General features: G+C 44.1%; 1 protein-coding gene across 1 annotated transcript; it reads right to left on the reverse strand.

Moving 5' to 3' along the window:
* Nucleotides 1–5,945: 5,945 nt before the first annotated feature.
* LOC141131373 (cocaine- and amphetamine-regulated transcript protein-like) lies at nucleotides 5,946–9,397 on the reverse strand. Its single transcript, XM_073618557.1, has 3 exons — nucleotides 9,061–9,397; nucleotides 7,500–7,583; nucleotides 5,946–6,241 (listed from the first exon to the last, which is right to left on the reverse strand). The coding sequence occupies exons 1-3, from the start codon at nucleotides 9,217–9,219 to the stop codon at nucleotides 6,134–6,136; spliced, it is 351 nt and encodes a 116-aa protein (XP_073474658.1). The 5' UTR covers nucleotides 9,220–9,397; the 3' UTR covers nucleotides 5,946–6,133.
* Between the last annotated feature and the right edge of the window lie 12,428 nt (nucleotides 9,398–21,825).

Genomic DNA, 21,825 nt, shown 5'->3' on the forward strand with positions numbered 1-21,825 from the left:
GGTCAATAAGGTCTGCAGGCAGTAATAGGGCTAAAGGATAGCAGATTAGGCACTTCCTAATGGTCCTTCCGGCTGTACGTTCACTCACTCTGGGTTGCCCGGGGGGGGGGCGACTCTGGTCAGCAGTGTAGCATGTCTGTACCCTGGCAGTGGCTCAGTCTTTCTCTTTCTGGTGGTGCTGAGCAGCATTGTGGCTCTCTCTCTGGTGCACTGGGCAGCATGGCTCTATTTCTGGTGGCTCTCTCTCTGGTGGTGCTAGGCAGTGTGGCTCTCTGGTGGCACTGGGAAGCAGCATGGCTCTCTCTCTGGTGGCACTGGGCAGCATGGCTCTCTCTGGTGGTACTGGGCAGCAGCGTGGCTCTCTCTATGGTAGTTCTGGGCAGCATGGCTCTATTTCTGGTGGCGCTGAACAGCAGTGTGGCTCTCTCTCTGGTGGCGCTGGGCAACATTGCTCTCTTTCTGGTGGTGGTGGGCAGTGTGGCTCTCACTGGTGGTGCTGGGCACTGTGGCTCTCTCTGGTGGTACTGGGCAGCAGCGTGGCTCTCTCTATGCTAGCTCTGGGCAGCATGGCTCTATTTCTGGTGGCACTGAACAGAAGTGTGGCTCTCTCTTTGGTGGCGCTGGGCAACATTGCTCTCTTTCTGGTGGTGGTGGGCAGTGTGGCTCTCTCTCTCTGGTGGCGCTGGGCAGTGTGGCCCTCTTTCTGGTGGTGATGGGTAGCGTGGCTCTCTCTCTGGTGGCACTGGGCAGCGGGTCTCTCTCTCTCTGGTGGCGCTGGGCAGTGTGGCTCTCTGGTGGAGCTGGGCAGCATGGCTATCTTTCTGGTCGTGATGGGCAGCGTGGCTCTCTTTCTGGTGATGATGGGCAGCGTGGCTATCTTTCTGGTGGTGATGGGAAGTCTGGCTCTCTTTCTGGTGGTGATGGACAGTGTGGCTCTCTTTCTGGTGGTGATGGGCAGTGTGGCTCTCTTTCTGGTGGTGATGGGCAGTGTGGCTCCCTTTCTGGTGGTGATGGGCAGTCTGGCTCTCTTTCTGATGGTGATGGACAGCGTGGCTCTCTTTCTGGTGGTGATGGGCAGTGTGGCTCTCTTTCTGGTTGTGTTGGGCAGTGTGTCTCCCTTTCTGGTGGTGATGGACAGTGTGGCTCTCTTTCTGGTGGTGATGGGCAGCGTGGCTCTCTCTCTCTCCCGGGTCCCAGTCAGTCTCTCTCTCGCTCACTCCATGCTGGGAGCTGTAGCCTGCTCCCTGTGGGCAATACTGGGACCACCAATCTTCCGGGACTACATGTCCCATGATGCTCCCCTAGTCTCTTTCGATTGGCCCTCCGCTGTGGCCAATGGGGAGGAAAACAGAGCGGGCAAGGAACCTAATGAGAGCCGCCCTCTCTTCTCTCGCACTGTTGACAGGTGAAAGGGCAGGGACCTCTCCCCTGTGAAAACACCGCAGAGTTCTCTTTTCCCCTGAGTGGCTGAGCAGGAGAAAAGAGCCCGCAGTCACCTTTCACTGATGGGGGGGCTCAACAGTACCTTAAAGGTATCAGCCCACCATCGGGTGGCACCCAGGTGCGGGCTGCAACCCCCGCACCCCTATAGCAACGCCACTGGCTTTAGTTAAGTGACTTAATGAAGAATGTCCCACAATGTTTAGGCTGCTGGATTTACCATGAATTGCAGCCTCTGTAATAGGACCCACAAAACTGGTGCATGGAAGCCGATATGCATTAGGTTGGTCATATACAGGACAATCTTAGGTAGTGAAAGTGCCTAGCTGATAAGATATCATTGAGGGAATTTACTAAGAATGGAGCAGACAGAATCCAGGGCAGCTATATATGGCAACCAATCAGTGTTCCTTTTCCAAGCCTAAAGTGGTAGTTTAGTCCTGAAATAATAAAAAAGAATTCCGGCTCCACTGCAAGTTGATGACATAATGTCCTAGTATGCATTGCATATTAATACATTATGAAAGATTTACCTGTAAAATGGATCCCTCCAGCTGTGTGGCGTCACTGTTGTCAGGGCTTCCATCTTCCTTCTGGGTTTGTGGGCTCCGGCCATTTGAATGGTTGGATGATGATGATGTCACTCCCGCACATGTGCACAGGAGTCACAGTCACATCATAGCGCTCTGGATCGATGGTACAATTCAATCCAGAGTGCAGTGCGCCTGCACTGGTGACGTCACCGGCTGCAAAACTCATGAATATCTCCTAAATGGTGCAGGTTTAGGAGATATTCATTTTACCTATAGGTTTTCTTTACTATAAGCTTACCTGCAGCTAAAAGTCACAGAGTGGAGTTTTCTATGGCTTTAACTGCACAAGCAGGAGTTAAAAGCTGATTGCCATGCACAGCTGTTCCACATTCTGTCTGCTGCAGTAACTATGCCCAATGGACTGAATCATTTAGGCACATTCTCACACTACAGAACAGTTGTTAAAGGGGTATTAAACCCCAAACCAAAATGTAATATATTGCAGCTTACCAATCATTAGATGTGGTGGCTCTATTAGTTTTCCTTTTTTTAGGCTTTTTCCTCTTCTGTTGTCACCTGGTGATCTGGCCAGTAACACACCTCCTGTTTTAGAGCGTCCCCACTCTGGATGAAGGAGCACTGGGGCACTCTTGGACATTGTCGGTCGGGGGGGGGGGGGGTGTTAGAGGTACTAGCAGATTTAAATACACTAACCAATTAAAGCCAAACTCCAGCTAATACTTTATAAGCAGATACAGCAAAGGTTTTTTCCTTTAGGGATAAAGGTTTTACATAAATAAAACATATCACTTTAAACACCCCTGCCAGTGTTAAACAGTTTGTCTCAGCCATGTAAACTGATATATTCTACTGGAGAGTTTGTGCTTTTGAAAAACAACAGACTTGCTGCTGACTGGATCACCAGATGAAAATAGAAGAAAGAAAGCCTAAAAAGGAAAACTAATCCAGCAATCACATCTAATGGGGCGTACACACGGTCGGACTTTTCAGCTACAAAAGTCCGACAGCCTGTCCGACAGACTTTCGACGGACTTTCGACGGACTTGCGGCGGACTTTCTAACGAACAGACTTGCCTACACACGATCACACAAAAGTCCGTCGAATTCTTACGTGATGACGTACACCGGACTAAAATAAGGAAGTTCATAGCCAGTAGCCAATAGCTGCCCTAGCATGGGTTTTTGTCCGTCAGACTAGCATACAGACGAGCGGATTTTTCGACCGGACTCGAGTCCGTCGGAAAGATTTGAAGCATGTTTCAAATCTAAAGTCCGTCGGATTTGAGGCTGAAAAAGTCAGTTGAAAGTCCGGAGAAGCCCACACACGATCGGATTACCAGCCAGCTTTAGTCCGTCAGCGTCCGTTGGACTTTTGTAGACGAAAAGTCCGACCGTGTGTACGCGGCATAAGAATTGGTGAGCTGCAATATAATAAATGTTTGCTTTTGGGTTTAATACTGCTTTCAATTGAAATGATTTACTTTGGTAGACTTTTTAATTACCCAGTAGCATGATCAAATATTGCATTTGCAATCCAGGTTTTAACTTGTTTTAGAAAAGTTAATTATTGTATGTTTAACTTTTATGGTCAACCTTTTATAAAAATGTTTTGTTATATAACTTGAATGTATCTTAGAAAGTGTAAAATGCATGGGTAATTTTTTTTGTCGCGGGATTTTGTCCCCATATCAACATGTGTGATGCAGGAATTTCTCCCACTATTTTATTATTAGCTATTTTATTTTGACAGAGTGCACTCCCCCCGGGTGGATAAAAATCAATTATTTTTTTTTTAAATCAGAAAAATCTGATTTTTTTTAATTGAAATCAGATTATTTATTTTAATTTTATTTTAATAAAATGCTTTTGGAGTAAAAATCTATCTAAAGATTGTTTTCTATTTAAAATACTTTAAAAATGTTGTTTAGCATGACATGGAGCTTAGTTAAGTATTCTGCAATATTTACATTTTTGGTAAACTCATTCAATGTATCCTAGTGCTGCAAGCTGAGATAACATGCACTGCATTGATGCATTCACACAATTTCACAGTAACCATGAGATAAAACAAAATTCAGGAATATTGCTTTATCCCATTGTTTTGCAAATCAATGTACACTACAAACTGTATGATTGAATCGGTTCTGATATTGCTGTTTTACTAACCTGACAGCTTATTATTCTAAATAGGAAACCTTCATTTTGTTTGCAAATAATAAAGATTCTAACAACCAGTAAGAATAAGTCCTTACATTTAAAGAGCACCTGTCATTTCAGATCCATCATGGCAGCGCCTGTTAGCGGGCATCCACTCACCTGCTGCCGCCATGTCCCTCACCTTGTGGTGTCACTGCCGCATCACAAGGCGTCTCATTAAAGTGAATGGGACTGTCGGTAAGTCAACAGCGGGTCAGAGGAGGAGCTGCTGCAGGACAGAGATGACAGTTGCTCTTTAAAAATTATGATTTAAATCGAGTTGATTTAAATCAAGCCTTTTTGCTAGTGATTTAAATCAAATCCACCCTGACTCCCCTCATCAGAATACACTGATCACCATTTGCACCCATTGACTGCAAGCACTGCTTGAATTCTGGTTTTCCAGCTATACTGTTCAGCAGAAGTCAGTCATTAGACAGGCTTCTGATGAACAGAGAGCGGTACCCATGTACCATGTGTGCTGGACTTTATGTCGATTGTTGCAAGGCTATAATTATTTGATCCACAAAAAAGAAACAGTTACAATTACAGGGAGTCCCCGACTTATGAACGCAATAAGGACTTTAGGTTTGTTCATAAGAGAAATCTGTTTGTAAGTCGGAATACTGCTTGTAAGTGTAACTTCCGCCTGTGCAGGGATGTGAGATGTACCGGCTTCCGCCTGTGCAGGGATGTGAGATGTTCCGGCTTCCGCCTGTGCAGGGATGTGAGATGTTCCGGCTTCCGCCTGTGCAGGGATGTGGCATGTTTCCGCGTGCTTCTGGGGCTCTTCTGGCCATGCAGTACATGAAGTACTGCAATGTAGAATGTGTGGAATGTGGCAAGATAGCTGCTCGGAGGTATCCAGGACCATCGAGGGAGCACAAGCAGCCGGCATTGAGGCCGTTCGTAAGTAGGAGTCGTTCGTAAGTCGGGCATTCGTAAGTCGGGGACCCCCTGTAAAGGGTATCTAAACCCAAGAGGAAAAATTGAATGTATTGCCTTTAACCTTTCCTTAGATATGGATTTGTGTAATTTCACCTGGTGATCAACACATCTGTTGTAAGGTGACAACTACATTGTATCTAGAAGCAGTCACCCTAGTAAGGAAGAGTGTTAGGACCATAGGCGTGCACACATGATGTGCCAGGGCACACCCTAATCACCCCGTGTGGCAAAGTTTACCTCTGCTTAGACCCCTGATATTTCACCAAAGCCCCCTAACAGAACTCCTAAAAAAAAAATTGTAAAAAAAAAAAAAAAATGTAAAAAACTAAAATTGTAAAAAATAATAAAAAAATAAATATAGTAATTAAAAACTACTGACGCCATCCACTGTTCTACTGACACCAATCTCTGCCCTTCTGACATCGTCCACTGCTCTACTGACTGTATATATACACATACACGCAAATGTGTTTGAGCTTTGGGGTGCACACCCTAATGCAATAGGCTGTGCACACCTATGGCTAGGACTATATAACACCTCCCCCTCTCCATAACATTCTTTCCTTGCTTTCACTTGTTTAAAATCAATAAATCAAATAATAGATTGTGGAAAAGAATAAAGTTATCTCTGTGATAATTCAGAGTGCATTTGCTAATAACACCTAGGGCAGTAGCAGTTCTGAATGACGTCAGGTATAAACACTCTGTATCTAATCCATTTCTGACACACAATATGACTTTCAGCAGTTGTCGTTTCATGACATTTTTATGCACCGTGGTTCTTGAAGACTGTTTATGAAAAAACACTTTACAAAAGAGAGCATGTCTTTATTTGCACACAGAAAGGCTAGCAGAGCATTACATTATACATAACAGATGCTGTACATCATTTTACCAGTGTAAAAATCATTGTCACCAAGTCCTTTTTTCCAGATCTTGTGCTGGTGCTCAGCCCTGTCGCTTCTGCAGTTCATCTTTGGGTTTTTAGATTTGCCTTATAAACATTTTAGTAGGAAGAAGTTGCAAACAGCACCTCTAGGACAATTACATAATTTTCCGATCCTGGACGCCTTCCTTACTGCACACTGCTCCCCTACATCACACTGGAAAATAAAGTGTGATTAACAGAGATGTGTCACTCAAGATATAACTACAGATGCATACATTCATTGTTACCATGCAGATTAACTATTATGCTTATTTGTAACTTAACACATCCGTCACAGCTTTACTTGTAACATCTCTTGTCATATATGTTTGTATACAGTATGAATACATACAGAAACTTCTAGTGGTGAATACCTGTTGAGTCACCAGCATGGTGGATAATGCAGAGGAATAAAAAATCCTATTTTTTATCATGGTGCATACAAATGGCAATTAGACACATTCGTAAATCTATTAAATATGTTTGGAGATCCAGCTGACTAAATATATATATATATATATATATATATATATATATATATATATATATATATATATATAAAAACACAGCAAAAAATTACTTCTGCTTGGGGAAGCATATTTCAAAAAATATACAGTTCTGCGTCCTTTTTATTGCAAAATAAGTGTAACTGATTTAGATTGGTGCAGAAATGTTATAGTGGGGTCTTTGCAGTCATGCTGATGATCTGAACTGGAGTTCTGTCCAGATAGGGACACCCTCTGTTCTTTGATGATATAATTCCAGATTGTTCATCCGGGGAATATCTGATAGATTTAGGGGATCGGGAAGGAACCCCCCCCCCCCACTCCCCTAAATTGGGCCATGCTTTCTAGGATTTCTTTTTTTTAATTGCTTGAATTAAATGAACTTTTGTCTTTATTTTAGCCTAACTATGTAACTATATGTAAATCCAAGTAAATGGAGAAATGGGAAACATAAAGTGCCTAACCTGTAATGTATAACTACATCCTCATTTTCATTAAAACAATATGAAACTTTCTATTGTATGCACCAAGTGTGGCATATTCCTTTGCTTGCGATCTAGCAAGTGACAATCTTTGGGGGGGATTTACTAAAACTGGAACACTCGGAATTTGGTGCAACTGTGCATAGTAGCCAATCAACTTCAAACTTAGCTTGTTCAATTAATCCTTGACAATAAAACCTGCAAATTGATTGGTTTCCATGCAGAGCTGCACCAAATTCTGAGTGTTCCAGTTTTAGTAAATCTCCTACTATGTAATAAGTAGTGAAAGTGTTCTTGCTGTTCACAGAACTATGCAGTATATGGAAGTATGCAGTATATGGAAGTCAGCATACAGAGATAGCATGTGTATCAATAGTTTAATAGACAACAGTATATTACTTTAAAGCAGCAAACAAACACAAAGGTTAGATTTTAGCTCGCTTACCACTGGTACTTGTCCAAATTTCTTTTCCCAGGCAGGCACTCGTTTACTTTGTAACTTCTCCAGGACTTCCTGCAGAGCCCCCAGCTACAAAATATATACAATAACTTACATTGTTTCCGTGACTAAACCACACAAGAACTAGGCACTATACAAAGAGAGATAGAGGTGGCTGCCTGGTTGTACTGGAACTACAAGTCCCAGAAAAGTGGAGCCACAGATTGCAAACTGTTGCAGTAAACAACAAAAAAAAAAAGCAAGCTTTGGCAAACCAGCTGTTGTATAAGTCCTGCCTTGACCTTGTCTGGTTGTTCTGGAACTACAAGTCCCAGAAAAGTGGAACCATAAATTGCCAGCCATCACAGAAAAAAAAAAAAAACAATAATTTGCCATCTGTGGCCACCCAGCTCCAGCTGTTGTAAACGTTTCAACCTGGAGCCACAGATTGCAAACCATTGCAGTTAAAAAATCATTTGCAAGCTGTGTCCACCCAGCTGTTGAAAAAGTCCCTTATAGACCTTGTCTGGTTGTTCTGGAACTACAAGTCTCAGAAAGAGGAGCCACAGATTGCAAACTGCTGCCATGAAGAAAAAAATAATAATTTGAAGCTTTGTCCACCCAGCTGTTGTAAAAGTTCCTCATTGACCTTGTCTGGTTGTTCTGAAACAACAAGTCCCAGAAAAGTGGAGCCACAGATGGCAAACCATCATAATAAAAAAATCATTTGCAAGCTGTGGCCACCCACCTGATGTAGAAGTTTCAACCTGACCAGATCTGGTTGTTCTGAAACTACAAATCCCAGAAAAGTGGACCCACAGATTGCAAGCCATTGCAGTAAAAAAATAAAAATAAAAATGGAAGCTGTGTCCACCCAGCTGTTGTAAAAGCCACTCCTTGACCTTGTCTGGCTGTTCTGGAACTACAAATCCCAGAAAGGTGGACCCACAGATTGCAAACGATTACAGTATTTAAAAAAAAAAATTGGAAGCTGCGTCCACCCAGCTGTTGTAAAAGTCCCTCCTTGACCTTGTCTGGTTGTTCTGGTACTACAACTCCCAGAAAGGTGGAGCCACAGATTGCAAACCTTTGCAATAAAATAATCTTTTTGCAAGCTATGTCCACCTAGCTGTTGTAAAAGTTCCACCTTGACCTCATCTGGTTGTTCTGGTACTACAACTCCCAGAAAGGTGGAGCCACAGATTGCCACCCTCTGCAATAAAATAATCTTTTTGCAAGCTATGTCCACCTAGCTGTTGTAAAAGTTCCACCTTGACCTCATCTGGTTGTTCTGGTACTACAAGTCCCAGAAAAGTGGAGCCACAGATTACAAACCATTGCAGTAAAATAATCATTTTGACTCTGTGTCCACTCCACCCAGCTGTTGAAAAAGTCCCAGCTTTACCTCATCTGGATGTTCTGATACTACAAGTCCCAGAAAAGTGGAGTCACATTTTGACATTTCCTCCCCCCTCAGCTTTTGTAGAAGTCCCACCTTGTTAGACCCCATAACTAAAGAGCACAAGTTGCAATGGAACCACGCTCTCCATGGATTGAAATTACTCACCAGCTCTTTCTCACTGGAAGGAATGGCGTCTTTTGGGTAGAAGTCTCGGAGTGCCCTGGTCTCCAGGTCTGAGCTGTCATCTTGGGCACAGACAGTGCTAATAATAAGGAGCAACAGGCAGCTCCCTAGAGTGAGTGCGCGCAGCCTGAAGCTGTCCATGGTGCTGAGCCCCGACAATAGCCCGACAATAGCAAATGAGCGCAAACACAGGAAAGCAGCGGTCGGGAGGGGCAGCTATGTTGAAGAACAGTTAAAGCTCTCTATTTATCTCTTCCACTGGGATGTATGTTATTTTATTTGATGAGATCCTCCCATCATGACGCCAGTAAGAAGCGTGGGGGATGAAGCAGAAATCAGACAGATCCTTGTACTGGTGATGGTGAAGCCTTTTGTTCAAGCAATCAATCAACATCCCCAGGCAATGCTGCCTTGGCACAGAGGGCATGGAAGACTTATGTTTCCTCTCTGATACTTCAAAGCAATTTAATTTTACTGTGAGAACTTTGTCAGACCGCATTTCCATCAGTTCTGCTCAGACTCCTAGGAAGCCTGCATATTCTAAATCCACATTTAAATAGAGTTCCTAGGGCAAGTGGAAGCGTGAATACACATAGATCATGATTATTACATGCATCTAGAAGTTATTGCTTTGCCATATTAAATATCACGATGCAAACAACATAAATAACAAGTGATTGCCCTGCAACTGCAGGAGTTTGTGTAGCAGAAGAAAAAATAACCTTATCCTATCAGAATATTTATTTATTACCAGTGTCATGTCATATGTCTTTTATTATCTTCAGGCTGTCTGCTGTGGAATTACAGGTTACAGCATGCCATGTCACTTTTTATTTCCATCCATAATAGATCTGGCAGTTCTATCATGACTGGTAAAGTGCATTTGGGTTGCTTGATTCATCCATTTAGCCCTTTACCTGATTATGGAGGAGTGCAGGTCAGATTTATGAACCATTTGACCTCTGGAAGATTTACCCCCCTTCATGACCAGGTCACTTTTTGCGATACGGCACTGTGTTACTTTTACTGACAATTGCACGGTCATGCAATATGTCATTTCCCCCCACAAATAGAGCATTCTTTTGGTGGTATTTGATCGCCATTTTTTTGCACTATAAACAAAAAAAAGACTGACAATTTAAAAAAATTATAAACAATATTTTTTACTTTCTGCTATAAAACCTATCCAATTAAAAAAAAAAGTTAAAAATCTAATTTCTTCATAAATTTAGGCCAATATGTATTCTGCTACGTTTTTGGTTTTAAAAAAATGCCAATAAGTGTGTATTGATTGATGTACATGAACTTTATAGTGTCTACAAACTATGGGATATATACTGGATTTTTAATTTTTTTTTTTTTTACTAGTAATGGCGGCGATCAGTGACTTAAGCCAAATGTCGGGAGACATTTGCCAGTTAAAAAAACAAACAAAAAACAGCCGACATATGGTCCAGTATGTCGGTCTGTCTGACAGAAACCAGACTTTTGGCCGGCTTCTGTCGGACGAGCATGCTGGAAAACCAGCAGCCAACCAACTCCCGATCAGCGCTCTCAGCCAATGGCAGAGAGCGCTGATCGGAGTGTTCTGGTGGGGGGATGTCCCCCTGTCAGAACACAACAGCTCAGCTGGTGAGATCGCTGTACTAATGTGGGATGGTTAGTACAGTGGCTCCGACCGGAGCTGTGAGTAAACTGTCAGTGTGTACCAGGCTCTATGGTGGACAATCAGACACTAACTGACATTTTTGACACTATGCAGGAACCAGTGACACTAATACAGTGATTAGTGCTATAAATATGCACTGCCACTGTACTAATGACACTGGCTGAGAAGAGGGTTAAATATCTAGGGCAATCAAAGGTTAACTGTGTGCCTAGCCAGTGTTTGTGTTTACTATGTGTGCTGCTTTTACTAGGGGATGAAATGGGTTTTAGTTCCTGTTTTGCAGGAACACAGAATCCATCCCTTCGCCTCCATCAGAACGGAACTATGCCTTGTTTACATAGGCAAAGCTCCATTCTGAGTTTCTTCCCGACGATTGGAGGGTGCCGGCATACATTGAGCGCTGGATACCTGCAGATCGGCTTCTGCTGTGAATAATCACAGCAGAAGTGGCCTTCTGGTGGCACGTGCACGCCCCCTGCAGGTGGAAGTGCAGGATCACGTATATATATGTGATCCGGCTCACAGCTACTGCCCTGTAGCAGTAAAACTGCTATAGGGCGGTCAGCAAGTGGTTAGAGACACATAGACTGTTCACTTTGCAGGGAATTTTTCCCATAGCTTAGTGATTGTGGTGAAAATGTAATGTAGCACTCTCTCTCGGTGAAGCTGCTGGTTTAAGCGGGCCTGTCACCTTCACTCTCCTTTCCTCTGTTTTACCGGCACCGGGTCTAGGGTTCCGTTGAGTTAACCTCTGGACGATACACGCACCAACATTTGAATACGTTTTCAATGCTTTATTAAACGATTTACTAAGGAAGTAGCAGGAAAGAGGCAGAAGGGAAACTGCAGAAGAAACTCAAATGTCTTCTTGTAAGGTTCTTAACAAATGTCCTGGTAGAATTTGGATATTATAATAGAATACGCTACCCTCGTGGGACACACTCTTTGCTCGCCTGGATAGGCCTCTCTCACTTGCCTAGCAGCCAGTACGTAGCACGAACAAAAGTCTCTGCCACAGACTTGTTTGGGATAAACCGGTACGATCCTCTGCCACAGGATGTATCAGTTTTCTGCAATGAACATTAGTCACAGTGCTTGAACCTTTAAGCCAACCCGGCAACACTATGCTGTATAGTTACTTTTAGGATACGTCCTCCAACCGAGTCACCAGGCCCCTCTCCAGACCAGCACTCTGCATGATCCTTCCATGACGGGTCCTCCTCTGGGATCTCCTCGGTTGTCCAGCTTCTTCCCTTCTGGATAGTCAGCTCAGGACCATTCCTCGGCTGCTGTGGTAGGCCCCAGACAAGCTTCTGGGCCCACCCCTGCGCCGCAGCGGCATGGGCCTCCGGAACGGAGGACCACAAGATTTCTCTCTAACGCATACCTGTTGGCCAGGAGGGCCAGCAGGTGGCTGTAAAAACGAACCCCACAATATGGCGTCTGTCCCATAAATACCCTCTCCCAGAATGCAACTCGGAGGACCACCTCCACCGAGTTGTCTCCGGGACGGAAGAGCATCTATACACTTCAACACGTTGCCTTTCCAACACTAACCAGTGATAACAGCGACACCCACCGGTCAGTCTGGAAACACACACAACGTCAGCCAAGCTGGAACAGAGGCAAACTTAACCTATTTAACGAGCAAGTTACTAAATTTACCTAACATATGGTAGATCGCAAATCTATCAGCGCTGTAATTTGTAAAGAATACCCAATCATGTGCAAGGAAATAGAACAAAAACAGCGTTTTTGCTTACACACGATTGGATGAGGGAAGTTAGCAGAGCTTTACTTCATTAATCAAACTAAGAGAAAATTTCCATACAAAGTGAACAGCCTATTTGCCGTTACTCAATCAACTCCCAAAACTCTCCTTCAACTTCACCTGCCTGCCCCAAATTGGCACTATGGGGTTAATTTACTAAAGGCAGCTGACTGTTCATTTTGCAAGGGAAGTCACACTTTGCAAATAAATTTTCCTCAGAGCTTAGTAAATGTCATGAAATTTCACTTTGCAAAGAATACCCAATTGTTTGCAAATAAAATACTTTGCTTTCGCATGATCGGATGGTGGAAGTCGGTAGAGCTTCACCTCATTCATTAAGCTTTGGTGAAAAGTCCCTTGAAAAGTGAACAGTTCATTTACCTTTAGTAAATCAACCCACCCCCTGTAGCTCTCCTTTAAATGCATCTGCCTGTCCCATATTGGCACTATAGGGTTAATTTACTAAAGGCAAATAAACTGTTAATATTTCAAAGGAAATTGCACTTTGCATTGGGAATTTCCCATGAGTTTAGTTAAAGTGGTGAAACTTTACTTTGCAAAGAATACCCAGTCATATGTAAGGAAAATGAGAAAAAAAATACAGCATTTTTACTTGCATATGATTGGATAATAGAAATCAGCAGAGCTTGAATAGTCTTTTTGCCTTCAGTAGATGAACCCCTGTGGTTCTCCTCCAACTGCACCGGTCTGCCCCATATTGGCACTATTGGGTTAACTCAATAAAAGCAAATAGACTGCAAGGTAAGTTGCACTTTGAAAGGGAATTTTCCAAAGAGCTTAGTGAATGTCATAAAATTTCACATTGCAAAGAATACCCAATCACGTTCAAGGAAAATAACAGTATTTTTGCTTGCACACATATGGATGATAAGGTCAGCAGAGCTTCATATCATTCACCAAACCAAGGGAAAATTCCCTTGCAAAGTGCAACATCTCTTAAGAAGTAAACAGCCTTTGCTTTTAGTAAATTAACCCATCTATTGTATCCACTAGAGCGAGGCTCAAAATTTAAAGTCTTGAGCTACTAGCCAGGTCTTAAGAGTTACTTGCCACCAGTTTCCCCACCCAACCACTACCTTGCCCCGCCCCTAATTCCGCTCCTAACCACGCCCTTGTAAATGAACTCATTAAATGACAATGTTAAATGTTTTATGCAGAATTAAGTTACAAAAATTAATATTAACAACAACTTTAACAATATTAACATAAAGAATATCAGCGCCCATCAGTGCAGCCTCATCAGTGCCCATCAGTGCATTCTTATTAGTGCCCATCAGTGCAGCCTCATTAGTGCCCATCAGTGCAGCATATCTGTGCTGCGTTATCAGTGCAGCCTCATCAGTGCCTATCATTGCTGCCTCATCAGTGGCCATCAATGCCTCCTCATCAGTGGCCATCAGTGTTGCCTCTTCAGTGGCCATCAGTGCAGACTCATCTATGGCCATCAGTGCAGCCTTTCAGTGGCCATCAGTGCAGCATATCAGTGCAGCATATCAGTTTTGCCTTATCAGTGCAGCCCCATCAGTACAGCTTTTCAGTGCCACCCCATCAGTGGCCATCAGTGCAGCCTCATCAGTGCTCCTCAGTGCAGCCCATCAGTGCCCATCAGTGCAGCCTATTAGTGCCCATCAGTGCAGCATATCAGTGCTGCCTTATCAGTGCAGCCTCATCAGTGCAGCTTATCAGTGCCCATCATTGCCGCCTCATCAGTGGCCATCAGTGCAGCCTCATCAGGGGCCATTAGTGTAGCCTATCAGTGCCCATCAGTGCAGCATATCAGTGCCCATCAGTGCAGCATATCAGAACAGCCCCATCAGTGCAGCTTATCAGTGCTGTCTCATCAGTGGCCATCAGTGCCGCCTCATCAGTGCCCGTCAGTGCCTCCTCATCAGTGGCCATCAGTGCAGCATATCAGTGCCCATCAGTGAAGCATATCAGTTCTGCCTTATCAGTGCAGCCCCATCAGTGCAACGTATCGGTGCCACATTATCAGTGGGTATCAGAGCAGCCTCATCAGTGGCCCATCAGTGCAGCATATCAGTGCTGCCTTATCAGTGGCCATCAGTGCAGCATATCAGTGCCCATCAGTGCAGCATATCAGTGCTCATCAGTGCAGCATATCAGCGCAGCCCCATCAGTGCAGCCTCATCAGTGCCCATCAGTGCTGCCTCATCAGTGCCCATCAGGGCAGCCTCATCAGTGCCCATCAGTGGTTGAACTAGATTGACTTTTGTCTTTTTTCAACCTAACTATGTAACTATGTAAGTGCAGCCCATCAGTGCCCATCAGTGCAGCCTATTAGTGCCCATCAGTGCAGCATATCAGTGCTGAATTTTTAGTGCAGCCTCATCAGTGCAGCTTATCAGTGCCCATCATTGCCGCCTCATCAGTGGCCATCAGTGCAGCCTCATCAGGGGCCATTAGTGTAGCCTATCAGTGCCCATCGGTGCAGCATATCAGTGCCCATCAGTGCAGCATATCAGCACAGCCCCATCAGTGCAGCTTATCAGTGCTGCCTCATCAGTGGCCATCAGTGCCGCCTCATCAGTGCCCGTCAGTGCCTCCTCATCAGTGGCCATCAGTGCAGCATATCAGTGCCCATCAGTGAAGCATATCAGTTCTGCCTTATCAGTGCAGCCCCATCAGTGCAACGTATCGGTGCCACATTATCAGTGGCCATCAGAGCAGCCTCATCAGTGGCCATCAGTGCAGCCTATTAGTGTCCATTAGTACCATCTCATCAGTGGCCATCAGTGCCGCCTTGTCAGTGGCCCATCTGTGCAGCATATCAGTGCTGCCTTATCAGTGGCCATCAGTGCAGCATATCAGTGCCCATCAGTGCAGCATATCAGTGCTCATCAGTGCAGCATATCAGCGCAGCCCCATCAGTGCAGCCTCATCAGTGCCCATCAGTGCTGCCTCATCAGTGCCCATCAGGGCAGCCTCATCAGTGCCCATCAGTGGTTGAACTAGATTGACTTTTGTCTTTTTTCAACCTAACTATGTAACTATGTAAGTGCAGCCCCATCAGTGCCCATCAGTGCAGCATATTAGTGCTGCCTTACCAGTGCAGCCTCATCAGTGCCCATCATTGCTGCCTCATCAGTGGCTATAAGTACTGCCTTGTCAGTGAACATCAGTGGCCAACAGTGCAGCCTCTTAGTGCCCATCAATGCAGCCTATCAGTGCCCATCAGTGCAGCCTCATCAGTGCCCATCAGTGCAGCCTCATCAGTGCCCATCAGTGCAGCTTCATCAGTGCCCAGCATTGCAGCCTCATCAGTGGCCATCAGTGCTGCCTCATCATCAGTGGCCATCAGTGCAGCCTATCAGTGCCCATCAGTGCAGCATATCGGTGCTGCCTTATCAGTGCCACCTCATCAGTGGCCATCAGTGCTGCCTCATCACTGGCCTTCAATGCAGCCTTATCAGTTCCCATCAATGCAGTGTATCAGTGCCCATCAGTACAGCCTTATCAGTGTCCATCAATGCAGCCTATCAGTGCCCATCAGTGCAGTCTCATCAGTGCCCATCAGTGCAGCCTCATCAGTGCTTATCAGAGCCCATCAATGTAGCCTATGCGTGCCCATCAATGCAGCTTATCAGTACCCATAAGTGCAGCCTATCAGTGCAGCCTATCAGTACCCATAAGTACAGCCTATTAATGCCCATCAATGCAGCAGGGATCACAAGGAAGAATCGTAAGGATTGTCGTCTGGATCACACAGAGCGGGGATCTCCCACTGTGACTCAGCTTGTATATGAAACGTCGGCCGACGTTTGATATACAAGCTGTGTGGCAGACTCTCCGCCTGACAGCTTCCTGGATGATCGCTTCTGGCAGAAGCAGTGCAGCCTTTTATTTTTATAGGGCATCAGATGTCCAGTTCGCCCCTGCTCCACAATCGCCCTCAACTAAATTCAACTCGCCAAATGCGAGCAGGCAAAAGTGGAAATTTTGAGGGCTGCACTAGAGTATGATATAAGCAAGTTATTGGTTGGCATTTTGCAGAGTAGAGTAGGGACTGGCTAGAGAGGAATCAATGTGATGAATTTGACCAGCTTAAACATATATTGCAATGTATGTGAACTAAAAATACCCATTTTTTGTAAACATTTGCATAAACGTATATAGCAGTGCACAAAACGTTCATTTAGAATTTTCTGATAAAAGGCATAGTATTTTTACAGGGACAGTTATAATTGTAAAGTTTGTTCTTTAGTAAATTTGTCCCTGGAAATGTCTTTGGTTTTCAAAATTGAATGTAGCAAAGTCCTGGGCCTCTTTAGGTCTAAAAGTTACCTCCAGAGTTAGGCACAGCTGACATCTTTCAGTGTAGAGTGGGTTTCAAGGCATGGTGGGTGTAATGCAAGATAATTAGGTGGGCGCCAGACACTTTTAGAATGAAAAAAGAAATTTATAGAGAGGGTTAGGGACAGGACACCCTTAAGTAGATACAAAGATAATTAGCAGACTCCGAGACTTCTATAGGTAGACAGCTATACAGGTGAAGTGGGAGACAGGGCATTTAGTGCAGCTTCCCCGCACTTGTGGAATACCTTACCTGACACCTTGAGGGCTCCTCAATCCACTGATTGTTTTAAAAAAGGTCTTAAGACATTTCTTTTTAGCAAAGCCTTTTGTCTCTTTTAGATGTTTCGTTTCATTGTATAAACTGCTAATTTTTCTGTTTCTTTCTAACCTGTAGCACTTTGAGATCTTTTGATGAAAAGGGCACGATAAATAAAATGTATTATTATTATGAAGTCACCACTTCTGTATAGGTAGGACCGCTGTCTATGGCAACAATCTTGTAGTTGTTACTAATGGTAAAGGTATTCAACTATCAGCAACACGAACAGTTCTCTTTACCCTACACTCACTCACTGTGGGTCTTCATTCAACGAGCTCCTAGTCTCTCTCACTAGACTTCAGATCCACTAGCCACTGGATCCCCTGATCTCTTTCACTGTAGCACTCAGTGTGTTCCTCAAGCGTCACCCCCGCTTCACTGCTGGGTCCCTGGCTTGGCAATCACAGATACTCTTCAAGCTTCACCCCCGCTGACACGTTAGGTCTCTGGCTTGGCACTCTACAAACATCAGCTCTGCTGTCCTGCTGGGTCCCTGACTTGGCACTTGCTGAAGTTTTCACTTCTTCACCGTCCCTGGCTGGCGAGAAGTCTGCTCTGGTACTTGCCTCAGCTTACTCACAGTAATCTCCGGTAGCAAGGTGGATGGGCTCTTTGTGGCGACAACTTCCTTTCTACCTGCAACCACAACTGGTTCCCTGGCTGGTGGAACTGTTACTTCTGGTTGGACTACAAGCCCGCAGTCCCAACCCTACGCTGCTCCTCCTGCTTCTGGATAGGCCGTCATACAGCCTAGCAGCCGGATGTCCCCAGGATAGGTGTTAGCTTTCTGGCCTAGCAGCCCGGGGCAATACAACACACGTCCTCCCAGACAGCCGTCCAGGTGGCACAGAACCCCGATCACCTGACCCCCCAAATAAATAGGTTCTCCCAGCAGGCCAAGGGACCCAAGAAAATCCCTGCCCATCGGCTGAGACACCCCATTCATTCCTAATCTGTCCTTGCAATGCCCTTGTCTTATCTAATGTCACCCGATACCCGGCCACCTAGTGACAGAAGAGAGAAGTGCAGTAATTACAGAATTAGGGCGAAATCAATTGACCTCCTAACAATTGGCCAAGACAACTATCACTTGGCAAATAAATTTAATAGCAACCCTTGCCTAAACATCAGCACATCAGTAATCAATAAGCTACATCAATAAGGATACAGTGACCTGACTGACCTCTGCTTTTAAAAATACTAAAAATACTAGTTTCCTGGCTATCTCTGGGTTACAATTTATTTTTTTGGATTCGCCGAGCCAGCACAGATCAGTGGTTCTCAACCAGGGTTCCGCGGAACCCTAGGATTCTGTGAGAGGTCCCCAGGGGTTCCACGGCAATCTGACTGTCAGTTGCAGGCAGCTGACAGGAGGATCGCACAGACACAGGCAGAGATAGGCAGGGAAGCGGCTGGCATCCTATTGGCTGTAGCGCACTGTTCCCTGCAGGCCCCTCCCCTCTTGTCCCTCCCGAGTACGTGACATCATCTGGGGTGGACAGGACAGGAGGAGGGGCCGAGGGGGAACAGCGCGCCACTGGAGAAGATATGAAATGAGTTCTGAATCCAGAAGAAGAAAGCTGGGACTGTACCAAGTTGTGTCCCCTGCCCCATGAAATGTCCCCTGTCCCATGTAATGTCCCCTGTCATATGCCCTGTCCCATGTAATGTGCTCTGCCCCATGTAATGTGTCCTGCCCCATATAATGTTCCATGTCCCATGTAATATCCCCTGTAATGTGCTCTGCCCCATGTAATGTACCCTGTCCCATGTAATGTGCCCTGTAATGTGCTCTGCCTCATGTAATGTGCTCTGTCCCATGTAATGTCCTCTGTCATGTGCTCTGCCCCATGTAATGTCCCCTGAATGGTTCAGCTCTGCAGGAAAAGAAAGCACAAGTTTCACATTAATTAGGTACATTTTAATATTTATTCTTTTATTTAATGCTATTTCTACAAATAATTTTTGTTCTTACCAATGTTCCGTGAGCTGTAGATGTGAACATTATTTCAGGGGTTCCTCGACATCTCAAACTTGTTACCAGGGGTTCCTCCAAGGTAAAAAGGTTGAGAAACACTGCACTAGATCAACAAAACAACCAGGCAGCTAGCATATTTAGAAGGAGAGATCAGTCATGGCAGTCACTATATTTCTATTAATAAGGCTTCCCTAAAGTCTTATTCTTTATTTCTTTTCTTTTTGTACTTTACAGCAACACTTAAAAAACAGATCACCAGCAGGATCTCTCTAGCTTTGTTGTTCCAAACTAAAGAACAATCTGTTTTAAAAACTATTTCTCTTTTTTTTTATATCAGTAACATGGAATTATGCAAAAAAAAAATTATATATGGATTTATAGCCAGTATATAGAACATTGTAGCCAGTATTTATAGCATTGTCACCTGTCTATTCTAAGCTGCTTTGTTTAAAAGGCTTGTTATTTACAGAGTTGTATATCTCAAGGATAAATTTGCTTTTTGAATTTACACAAATAAGTAAATGAGTCAGAAAACTGACTCCCCTTTTTTTCTGTTTAGAGGGTCAAACAAAGAGAGAATGTTGGAAGGCAAGCATGTTCTGCTTTGTTCTGTCTTTATCCTTAGAAAACCTATATAATGCTCTGCAAATCCTGTTTAATTGTTTTGTAATATAAACATTTTGTAAAAATAGTAAGATAAAGATATATAATATCAATTTACATTTTAAATCCTCTATATTTTAAAGTCTTCCAGTATAACAGAGCACTATAGATAAGTACTACATTTTTAAATTTACAACTGTGTTTCCAAAAAAGGCGTTTAGAACAGAGTAGGACTTTGATTGTGCCTCAGAGGAGTATAATAAAAAATATACACATACATGAATTTATAGAAAAATTTACAAACTTTATTCATCTGCCATACGGCAATAACTTTTGAGAAAAAACAAGTTACAATGAGTTACAGTTTTGGAATTTTGAGGTCAGGGTGTGCCAGTCCCAGACAAAATAGAGAGGATATGGCCTACGCATTTTGCGGACAGTTCCACTTCGTCAGGGCCTTGAGAGTAGCAGCACAGTGGATATCACATGAATTCCATAGACTGAGGATGGAAGACACCGGCTCAGAGGGACATGGGTTTGGCCTTTGTGCCCGTGGGGACACTGCACCGCACCCCGACGGAGGAAAAATGGCGGAGGGGAAAAAAAAAATCAAAAATCAAGGGTGCACTCAATACCAGCTGATCAGGTAAATGGTTGCCTTAACTTACAATCAAATCTGTTATAAATGTGGACGCAGGTAAAGTTACATTTTGAACAACATTAGGTTTAAGATCAATGTACAATGTATAAATCACAAAAAAGCCAATAGCCTATTAGATTTCAGTACTTTGTAGTCACATTAGTTATATATCATTGCTGAATGTTTATCATTACTCTGCAAATTGTACCCTATTAAAATGCCTGTTAGTGGGGTTGTTGTGGGGGGTGCCCCTCTTGACTTGGACTCTCTACTAACATTCAACTGCCCAAATTTACTTTCCCATGGGTCTTAGAGTGATTTCCCATAACATCAAGGGATTCAACTCTCCCCACAAACGGAGAAAAGCATTCAGATCATACAAATCTCTATGTGCAGGCATCCTCCTGCTACAGGAGACACATTTCTCCATCCATAACCACCCATCTTTCCTAGACAAATCCTATAAACAGTCGTACTTCACTACCTATGAGTCCAAGTCCAGAGGAGTAGCAATTCTAATTAAAAACTCTGTTATGTTCACTGTTCAACAAACGTACAAAGACCCAGATAGCCGTTTTGTAATTGTTAAGGGCTCAATTCAAGACAAAACGATTACTCTGGCCTCAGTGTATGCTCCAAATGTGTCCCAGGCTTCATTTTTTTAAAACTTTTTCCAGGTGCTCGAAAAATACCACTCTCCGCATCTCCTAATAGGTGGCGATTTTAACCTAGTGGCCCATTCTAAAATAGACAGAAGTCGCACAGGGTCTGCCTCCAATGCTTTCCCTAAATCCCTTCATTACTCCCTCAAGTCTCACCAGCTAATAGATGCTTGGAGGGCGCACAATGTGGGCTCTAGAGGATACACCTTTTACTCTCACCCACATGACAGTTTTTCTCGCCTAGACTACATCTTCTGTTCTCCTATCTTAACCGCAAATTCCACCGCAGCCAATATTCACGTATACCCATGGTCAGACCATCATATGTTCTCCTGTGACCTCACATGTATAGGCCTCCCCAATGCCACCAGGGCATGGCGCCTCAATGATTCCTTACTTACAGATCCTGCCATACTAAACCAACTTTCTGAGTGCCTCACTGAATATTTTAGACATAACAACACTGAAGAGATTTCCCCTACAACTCTCTGGGCAGCCCATAAGGCTGTGATGAGGGGCCAATTTATAGAAATCGCAACCACCAGGAAACGCCAAAAACTCCATGAAATTTGCACGCTCACCTTAGACCTTGAAAGACTATACCACAGACATGGCCAATCCCCATCTCAAGATTTAATACTCCAGATTAATGAAAAGAGGAGCGCCTTAGACACCATACTTTCAGAACACACTGAAAAATCCCTTCGTTGGGCGAAGGCCCGCTTCCTCCTCCACAGCAATTCGGCCTCCACCATATTTGCAAGAAAATT

The sequence above is a fragment of the Aquarana catesbeiana genome, linkage group LG03 (assembly GCF_042186555.1).
Source record: "Aquarana catesbeiana isolate 2022-GZ linkage group LG03, ASM4218655v1, whole genome shotgun sequence".
NCBI classification, from domain to species: domain Eukaryota; kingdom Metazoa; phylum Chordata; class Amphibia; order Anura; family Ranidae; genus Aquarana; species Aquarana catesbeiana.